This window comes from Hydra vulgaris, chromosome 11 (genome assembly GCF_038396675.1).
Source record: "Hydra vulgaris chromosome 11, alternate assembly HydraT2T_AEP".
Classification (NCBI taxonomy): Eukaryota; Metazoa; Cnidaria; class Hydrozoa; order Anthoathecata; family Hydridae; genus Hydra; species Hydra vulgaris.
In genome coordinates, this window is record NC_088930.1 from 42,022,421 (window position 1) to 42,033,353 (window position 10,933).

The 10,933-nt window shown below is 26.1% G+C and overlaps 1 protein-coding gene across 1 annotated transcript; it reads left to right on the forward strand.

Annotated features, from left to right (window-relative positions):
* The first annotated feature begins 369 nt into the window (after positions 1-369).
* LOC136087046 (general transcription factor II-I repeat domain-containing protein 2A-like) lies at positions 370-2,169 on the forward strand. The gene has a single exon (XM_065809552.1). It carries the CDS (start codon positions 370-372, stop codon positions 2,167-2,169), a length of 1,800 nt encoding a protein of 599 aa, XP_065665624.1.
* Positions 2,170-10,933: the final 8,764 nt, after the last annotated feature.

Here is a 10,933-nt window from a genome sequence, read left to right on the forward strand (position 1 = left end):
GCATGCAGATTTTGCTAGCTTGTTAAAAAAAGGTGTCGAAGTGTGTAAACAGTGTGTGGTAATACTTTGTGGTGAAGCAATGGATATTAGGCATGGTTTAAAGCAGGGTTGTCCAACGCCCGCGGGCCAGAAGGTGGCCCTCGTCAGCCTATGGCATGGCCCGCTTATCACGGTCCTTTATTTTTGAATTTTTATTTTAATAAAAATTTCAAATAACAATAATAAAATAAGTTCTACAGCATATTATTTATATATTTATAATTCGAATTATACATTCGATTTCGATTATACTTTCACTGAATAAATCCGCATTTGAAATAATAAAACGCGCGCTAAAGAAAAAACATTATTTTTATATATTTAATAAAGATGGCTTCAGCTAAAAGACGTAGATGTGATACTGAAAGCGGTCATGGGGGTCGTGTATTTAATCCTTCTTGGACAACTGACTATTTTGTACATGAACAATGTAATTCTTTTATATGTCTAATTTGTTTGGAGAAAATTGCCGTGTGTAAAAGTTATAATGTGAACAGGCACTACACTACAAAACATGCTGTAAGTTATGACAAATTTAAAGGCCAATTTCGAATTGATAAGATTGAATTGTTGAAGAAAACTTTTCTTGCACAACAATTAGTGATGAAAACTAAAGTGATTAGCTCTTACAGTGCTACCAAAATAAGTTTTTTAATGGCAGAAGCTGTTGCAAAAAGTGGTAAACCTTTTTGTACTGGAGGTTTATTAAAAAACTGTTTAAAAATATTTTGTAAAGAGATATGTCCTGAAAAAACACCTACTGTTGAAGATCTTAGCCTCTCACACCAAACTATTGCTAGAAGAGTTGAAGATCTATCAAAAAATATTGAATTATCATTAAAAGAAAAATTAAATAAATGTGAAGCCTATAGTCTGGCACTGGATGAATCAACAGACAGAGGTGATACTGCTCAGCTAGCCATTTTTATTAGAGGTATAACTAGTAACTTTGAAGTAATTAAAGAACTGTTAGATATTAATCATATGAAGAACACAACAAGAGGAGAAGATATTCTCTCTGAAGTGAAAAAAACATTGGTGAAATTTGAATTACCAGAAATGAAACTCTGTAGTGTCACTACAGATGGAGCAAGTGCACTAACAGGAAAAAATATTGGATTTATTGCATTACTTAAGAAATCCATTAATCATGAAGTTATTTCATATCACTGCATTATACACCAAGAGCAGTTATGCGCAAAAGTATTGGAGATGAAGAATGTTATGGAACTTGTTATTCATACTGTTAACTTTATAAGAAGTCGTGGCCTTAATCACAGACAGTTCAAACAATTACTTGAAGGTTGTGGTAGCGAGGCTGAAGATGTAATTTATTTCAGCCAGGTTAGATGGCTTAGTCGAGCTGCTACTCTGAAAAGATTTTGGATACTATTACCTGAAATAGTGCTGTTTCTAAAAATTAAAGGGAAAGACACAAGCTTGCTTGAAAATATTGACTGTCTGAATGATTTGGCATTTTTGATTGACATGACTCAGATTTTAATGGAATTAAACCTTAAGTTGCAGGGTAAAGATCAACTTATTAGTAAATTGTTTGAAAATGTAGAAACATTTTTTTTGAAATTAAAACTTCTGAAACAACAATTAAGTTCTAAAGTACTTGTCCATTTCAAGGCATTATCAGAAAGAAATATTAATACAATTGACTCTGAAAGATATTGTACTCTTATTTTAAAATTAATTGATGAATTTGACACAAGATTCTGTGATTTTAAAAAGGAAAAAAATGAGTTAGACCTATTTGCCCATCCATTTTCCATCAAAGCTGAGACAGTTAGAAATGAATTTCAAATGGAATTAATAGAATTGCAAAACAATAAAGATTCTAAAGAAGCCTACAAAGAAGTAGAATTGTTAGAATTTTATAAAAAATACACGAGCATTGAAGTTTTTCCTCATTTGTGCAGACATGCTATTAAATATTTTTCACTTTTTGGAAGCACATACAACTGCGAACAGTTATTCTCAAAAATAAAGCATGTAAAAACAGAACAGAGAAATAGATTGACAGATGAACACCTTACTAATACCCTTCGAATTGCATCATCAAATATAAAAGCAGACATAGATCATTTATGCAAAAAAAAACAGTGTCAAGTTTCACATTGATCGAACTTTTGTATAACTTCACTTTGAACCTTAACTATGAGTGTAACTGTTTATCTAAATTTAAATAAAAACTTCAAATTTAATAATTTTTATTTTGGGTATTTTATGTTTGTGGCCCTCAAGTTGATTTTGAAACGAATTAATGGCCCTTATTGTAAAAAGGTTGGACATCCCTGGTTTAAAGACCATTAAGAAAACAAACCGCCAAATTTATTTACCAAAATCTTTATTTATATCATTGATTTGTCATATTGTATTTAACATTATTTGTAGAATTTATTGAAAAGTGGCTTCATACTAAAAACCTAGCTTTTAGATGTTATTTAAAATTATAGAATTCTGTACTTTTGATATTTTATTTAAAGATTGCTTTAAGTATGCTTTTTACTTACAATAAATTTTTTTTTTGCATATTTGTCAGAACAAGAATGTATACATATGTGTGCATGTGTTTAAACTTGAATTGAATAATTTTCTATGTAATTATTACAGCAAATTATTTTATTAGGTTTCATTTAAAGATTTTTAAATTGGCTTATTATTATGACCCGATAAGCTTCATAAAAAAAGAATTTTAATTCTATATATAGTTTATAAAATAAATTAAGAGCAATCAATTACTGAAAGCATTTAGATATTGAAAATAACGTCTTTATTTGTTCTTAATATTACCAGGGCATTCCACAATTCTCTGTAAACAAATTACATGTTTTTACTCGAGTCGACAGCGCTTGATAATTATCATTACAAGAAAGAAATTGTTTACGGTTTGATAGGTAGCTCTCCAACCACTTTAGAGATTTTTCGTTTATACCATATTTAGGCTTATTGAGTAAGATAGTGTGATCTACTGCATCAAAAACCTTAAATAGATCAATAAAGATATCTATTGTGTATTGGGAATTTTGAAAGGGTTTTAAAGTTTTGCGTACAAATTGAATAATCGCATGTTCCGTGGAGTGTAAAGCCAAATTGGTTGTTATATAGTAGATTGTTCCATTGAAAATAATCAGACTCAATTATTCCTAATTCTTTCTAATATTCTTTAAAATATAGGTAAGATAGAAATGGGTCGGTAGTTGCTAATACTAGCCATATCGCCTTCTTTAAAAATTGGGGTAATTTTTGCAATTTTTCATTATTTTTTTAAGAGATTAGGTGTCGTCCATAAACTACGCAACGCAAAATATATTTTAAAAACAGAAGTAAGAGATATTGAGCTCTTTTACGCGGCGGTTTTTATTATTTTGATTTTTTATTTAAATTAGGACTCAGCGAGGGGAAACTTTTGATTTTTTTTTGCTTTGTTTTGTAGGGAGTAATAGTTGCTAACAACATCTAGTTCAATATATAAATGATATATGATATGATCTACAACACGTAGAAAATTCTTTTGACTTTACAATATTCATTTTAGTATATCACATATTGCATTTTTTTTAAAATATTACATTTGATGTCAAAGTTTTTTTACAAATATGTTGTTATTAAACAGAACTTTCAAATTTTAAAATATTTACTGTCGCATGAGACATTCTTTATTACATAAAATGCATTTATATTTTCAAAAAATTAGTGTTTTACGAGTAAAAAAATGTTTACTAAAACAGGTTTGCAAAGCAAAAATGTCGGCCAAATGTCGGTTTATTTTGTAAAATTATTTCATTAATATACTTCTTTAATTATTGATAACATTATCACTAAAGGTGAACTTCCACTTATCCGTTTTTCTAAGGGAACCACGGTCGTTTAGACTTTATAAATAAGTGGAAAGTTATTATACGCAAGCGCAGTAGAGTTAAAAATAATTTAGAATTTTAATAATGGCTACGGATGCAACGTTTTTAAAAACTTATCATTGACAACGAGTAACTTGTTTAATTTTAGATAATTAAATAGACTTTTAACTATTTTTTAAAATGAAATTATTGTGAAAATAACTTGCAGCTGTACTAAGAAATGTTTTAAATAAAGCGTAGAAATTTAAATTTTTTATTTAATCAGCAAGATGAACCTTTTATCTTTTTTGCATTTTTTGCTTATATGAGGATTCAATTTTTTTTGCAGGGTTAAAATAAAATCTTAATCGTTAACTTTTTGTAACCTGTTGCTACGGTACTCCTTTCCGATGTATGTGTGTGTATATATATATATATATATATATATATATATATATATATATATATATATATATATATATATATATATATATATATATATATACACACACATGTATATACATATATATATATACACACATATATATACATATATATATACATATATATATATATACATACATATATATATATATATATATATATATATATATATATATATATATATATATATATATATATATATATATATATATATATATATATATATATATATAAAGAGAAATAGAGAAAGAGATCTCGAAAAGAGAATAAATAAATAGTAGTAATAGTAATAAATATAGTAATAGCAATATATAATAGTAATAAATATAGTAATATAATAGTATATATAGTATATAATAGTATATAATAGTAATATATATAATAGTAATAAATATAGTAATAGTAATAAATAATAGTAAATAAGTAGAATATATATATACATATATATATATACATATATATATATACATATATATATATACATATATATATACATATATATATATATATATATATATATATATATATATATATATATATATATATATATATATATATATATATATATATATATATATATAAAAAGAGAAATAGAGAAAGAGATCTCGAAAAGAGAACAAATAAATAGGAATTGGTTGATAAATATGGATGAATTACAAGGATTTGTAAAAAATAAATTTGTTTATAATTATATATAATATATACAATTTTTTATATAGTCTAATATTAAATAAAATGGAACTTCACAACAAAAATATTAAACTCATTTGCAGAGTTTGTGGACAGTTACTTGGTAAAAAGCATTATTTTATAGGAGAAATTCTTAAAGTAAAATTAGAGAAGCTGTTTCATGTTGAAATGACAGATTTGGAAATTGTCCATCCTCCAAAAATGTGTAAAAAATGTTATTGTACAATGAACAATGTACTTTCAAGAAAAACATCAACTGCCCTTGGTCTCTGTACTAAGTGGAAACCACACTGTGATGACTGTTTTACTTGCCAATCAGTAAAAGTCAGTAAAAGCTTAGAAAAGGTTTAGTAGTTTCTAAACAACAATCTAGAAATAAAGCAAGATGTAGTGGCTGCCAAAAAAATGATTCAAAGATGTGGACATTTGCAATGTTCACTACCATAAAAGAAGCAATAACCATAATACAAGATGAAGACATAGATATATCAGAGCTAAATAATGAGTTAAATCCACATTTGCAACATTGCTTATGTAATATATGCGGTAAAATTCCAAAGCAACCTTTAACTTTAAAAAAATGCGAGCATCTATTCTGCTTTTTTTGTATTGTAGAAAATATTAAGTTCAAGCCAATTAGTAAAGCAATATGTCCTCAATGCCAAGAATATTTATTATATGAAGATTCATTAGCAAGTAACAAAACAAATTCTCTCATTAAAATGTTGACTGTTGCATGTATTTCAACACAAAATAAAAGATCAAAATATAATTCAAATAAAAATATAAATATCTTTCATGCATAAAATACATTTTTCATTCCTTCAATCTTTATGTAAAAAATATTCTAAATATATTCATATTGATTTTAACAGTTTCAAGCTAAAAAACATTAAAAAATAAAAAAATTTAAACACGAAATACAAAAAATATTTATATCAAGTTCCAAGAAAAAGTCTTTCTGCTTTAGTTTACTTTTCCCTTTTTTACAACAGGTTAGTTTCCTTTTCAAGACCCAAATATGGTTGGAATACTAAAAAAATATATACTATAATATTTGTTTGTTTTAAATCAATTTTTATCATAATTTATTAATTTTGAATCAATATGTACAAAACCAGACTGATGATTCAATAATAGAATCAAAATTATAGCATTCAATTGATAAAATCAAAAATATAACCAATGGTATTGCTTTGAAGCAGGCAAGACAGTTGATTTATTTAATGTTATTGACTAAATCGAAAGCCTGGAATAATAACATTCAAAATTTTGATCATAAATAAGAGTGCATAATAATATAATGTATGTATGTCTATGTGTATATATATATATATATATATATATATATATATATATATATATATATATATATATATATACATATAAATATATATATATATCAGGGCCTTGCGAATCGATTCGATTCGCAAATTAAGTGTTGCTTCGATTGAGTCAAAAAAAAAGATTCAAGTTTTTTTCGAATCATATTTTATTTTGCGAATGTTGCTATTTTTTTAGATTTCTAAAGCTAAAATGTAATTGAAATGGGTTTTTACCCCAGGTGGAGTAAGAATAAATGAAAATAGTTCTAATATCACTTTTAAACAAACGTCAAAAATATAATCCGGGCAAAAAGAATTTAATCAAAGAAATATTTTAATTTTTTTTGGAAAAAAAAAAGCTTAAATTTGGTTTACCACGAATTGCTGATTCGATTCTCAAATCAGACCTCCTTTGAGATTCAATTCAAAACAAAAAATGTCGATTTGCAGGGCCCTAATATATATATATATATATATATATATATATATATATATATATATATATATATATATATATATATAATATAAATATATATATAAATATATATATAAAAATATATATATATAAATATATATATATATATAAATATATATATATATATATATATATATATATATATATATATATATATATATATATATATATATATATATATATATATATATATATATGTGTGTGTGTGTGTGTGTATGTGTGTGTGTAAATTATGTTAGTGCATTTTACAAATAGAGTGTTCAATGTTCTTAAAGAACAGAGTAATATTAAATGCCCTGCTAAATTATAACATTTCCAAAAAATGTATGCTATGTTTGCAAGAAAAATTTGAAATAATTACTCATTTAAATCAGGAAAATTTATTAAATTAAAAATTTGAACTGTTTTTTACTAATTTACATACATATATATATATATATATATATATATATATATATATATATATATATATATATATATATATATATATATATAGCCACATCGGAAAAGAGTACCATAGCAACAGGTTACAAAAGTTTAATGATTAAGATTTTCTTTTAACCCTGCAAAAAAAAATTGAATCCTCATATAAGCAAAAAATACAAAAAAGATGAAAGGTTCATCTTGCTGAAAAAATTTAAACTAAAAAATTTCTAAGCTCAAAAATATTTTAAAAAAGGTTTAAAAATTGTAAACAAAAACACTAAAGTTGCTTTAGCTGAAAGTTGATATTATTCACTATCAGAGGTCTTGTATTTTATTTGAAAAATTTCTTCGCACAGCTACAAGTTATTTTCAAAATAATTTCATGAAAAAACTAGTTAAAAACCTATTTAATTATCTAAAATTGAACAAACTACTCGTTGTCAATGATTAGTTTTTATAAGTAGCCATTTTAAAAATTCTTCAATAAATGTAATTCCACTGCGCATGCGTATAATAACTTTCCTCCTGCAAACGACCGTGGAACGGGAACAAATAAAAACTTATACTGCGCATGCCCACGTGATTATTTTTACTTTTCCTTTACCGTCCGGTAAAAAAACTATTTAATGAAAAAAAACGAATGAATGGAAACTCACCTTAATAGTTGCATGATTTGTCAGATCAAAAGTGGAATATTAAAAACTGATATTAGCGATCATTTTCCAAATTTTCTAATAATCCACTCTTTGATTCCTAAGGCAAAGAGAAAAAGAAATAATCTATTATAAAACTTTGTGAATAACTTGACAAAAAATGATTGGAATCGTAAAACTTATTTTTAACGGTTTTTTTTCAAAACAATGCAATTGATCCTTTCCAAAAATTAAAAAAACTAATTGCTCCAAAAACTTTAATAACCCGTAGATGACAAATGGTTGTAAAAAATCAAACAAAGGTTGTATACAATTTTTTAAAAAAGTACAACTTATAACAATAAAATTAAAAAAAAAAAATACAAAAAATATAAAATTTGTTTAGAAAGATTAAAAAATCAAATTAAAAAAATTATCATTGTAACCTCTTACGACATTCATAAGAGCATTTGATGAAAAAGAAATTGCTGAAAGTCTTTACAAATTTTTTATAAACATAAAAAAACTTAGCAGCAGATATAACTCCTGGAAATAAATATTCCAATCCTATTTAAAAAAACTCACTATGTAATGGATGAGTCGGAACTGTCTGTAAATAAACTACAGACATCTTTTAATGCACTTAAAATAAATAAAAATGCCAGGTTTGAAAATATTAATGTTAATGTTCCAAAAACTGTTTTTGATGTTATTGAATCACCTCTTTTTTTTTGTCTTTGATATTTTAATAACAACTGGTATTTTTTCTTGTCAATTAAAAATGGCTCGATTAGTTCCTGTATACAAAAATGGCGATGATTCTATACCATCTAACTACAGACCTATATCTATTCTTTTTTATTTTTTAAAGTTGCTCGAGCGTATTACGCATAACAGTCTATATAATTATCTTGAAAAACATAATATCGTTTTTAGCTAATAGTTTGGTTTCCGAAAAGGGCATTCAACTCATCATTTAGCCAGTCAAGTTCTGAACGAGCTAACAAAAATTATACTCTCGGTTTGTTCATCGACTTGTAAAAATCTTTTGAAAATGTTGATCATGAAAGCCTCTAAAACTGAAAACATATAAAAAATAAATAAGAACCTAAACACGCTACAAAGTTACCTTAAAAATTGAATAAAAGGAGTATCTTATGATTCATAATGTACAAATTTAGAAACAATAAGCTGTGGAGTTCCTCAAGGCTCTATTCTAAAACCCTTACTGTTTCTGATTTATGTAAATGACAACTACCTATCCTCAAACATGTTTAGTTTTTTTTTGTTGCTGATAATACTAATATTTTTATACCAATTCCATTATAAAAACAATTTTCTTAATGACTTAATAGCTTGGTTCAAATCAAACAAACTCTCTTTGAATATATAAACAAAGTATATAAACAAAGTAAAAAATGTTTAATTGATTTCTATTACTCTTTTATACATAGCTACATAAGCTATTGCAATATTGCTTAGGCTAATACTTGCCCTTCAGTATTGAAAATATATATATTAAACAAAAACAAGCCGGTAGAGTTATGTGTAATGAGCAAAAATACGCCCACTTCAAGCCGTTACTCCAGAAAATTAATGTATACAAGAAGTATATAAGAATACAAAAAGTTGTTTAATACCTTTAAAAATATGAATTAAAGTTTTACATAATAATTTCAAAATTTTGTATGTCATGTCTAGCATAAATTTATGGAATAAAATAGTCTTGTCTGACTTTGACTTTTAACGAAAATTAACAGAAGTTATCTTTTTAACTGAAAATATCTTTTCTTGTTTTTAGTTCTTTTGTTTCAATATTTTATCCAGTATATTTATATTTTAAATGCACAGTTACATATAGTTTATGTTGATTTATTTTTATTGGTTAATTTAATTTTTTTTTCTATTATTATTATTATTATTATTATTACTATATTTAATATTGTAAAGGGCTTCATGATAAGATCGTGTGATCTTGTGGAAGTCCTGCTGATTATATTTGTAATAAAGCTATTATGTAATTGTAATTTTTTAAATCTACACACATAATACCATTGTTTAAAAAAAAAAGTAGACTAGACACGAGGTGTTATTAGGGTTTCTAGAATACCAAAAAAAATTTTCGAAAATAAAAGTTAGAAGGTAATGCTATTCTCTATTAAGGTCTAAAGAGCTGGAAGTTATTAATTTTAAATTGCTGGGATCATTATAAGTTAAAGAAGCTATAATCAGTAAAGAAACTATACAGTATATACTGTTACATGCAGTATCAAAGTAAACGTATTTAATGAGAGAGTTGCTTAACTGACAATTGCTGGCAAATGGTGACATAATAGGAGTATCCAGTGCCGTGGTTATTGGGTCCGAGCCCCCCTCCCCCCAAAAAAAAATCTGTTGTTAAGGCCCTTTTAAAAAAAATCTTAAAAAACTTTTCATAAGATAATGCTAAAAAAAGAAGCTACTTCCATTACCAAATGGGCCCCTAAATTTGCTAGACCCCCTCCCCAAATTAAGTAGTGTTGGGGAGCCTAGCCATGGCTCTGGGAGTATGAACTTACCATCAGTAAGAGCAGTAACAAATATAAAGCTTCATTGGACAAAACTTTTGGTGCAAACCTAAATATAATAACAATGTAGCTTTAAGGAAAAATTTTCTAGTACTGTTTACAAACTTCAAACTGTTTGGAGCAAGCAGAATTTGCTTCAAAATTTGTTATATTTGAACATTCAACTAAACAAAAAGTTTAAAACTTAACAATCGATACAAAGATATAATAAAAATGCTTTTGACAAGTGTCTCTAAACAGAGACAGCTGTCAAAGCATTATGTAGATGATCTATTAGCTGTCAAAGCCTCAGAAAGTGTCTAATATTCCCAGTGGGCACGCATTGTCCGAGGGACGCCTGTTGAACGTCTCACGGACGTCCCCCGGACAACGCATGCCCAATGGGTTATGCTCCGAAGTATAGTGATAGCTTTTGGAGGCGTGATTTATCCATTGAAATTTAAAAAAATCTTAAACCAAATATTAACTTTTATGTATAAAAATTTCA

Coding starts and splice junctions, on each gene's coding strand:
- LOC136087046 (XM_065809552.1), top strand. CDS start 370: ATGGCTTCAGCTAAAAGACGTAGATGTGATACTGAAAGCGGTCATGGG.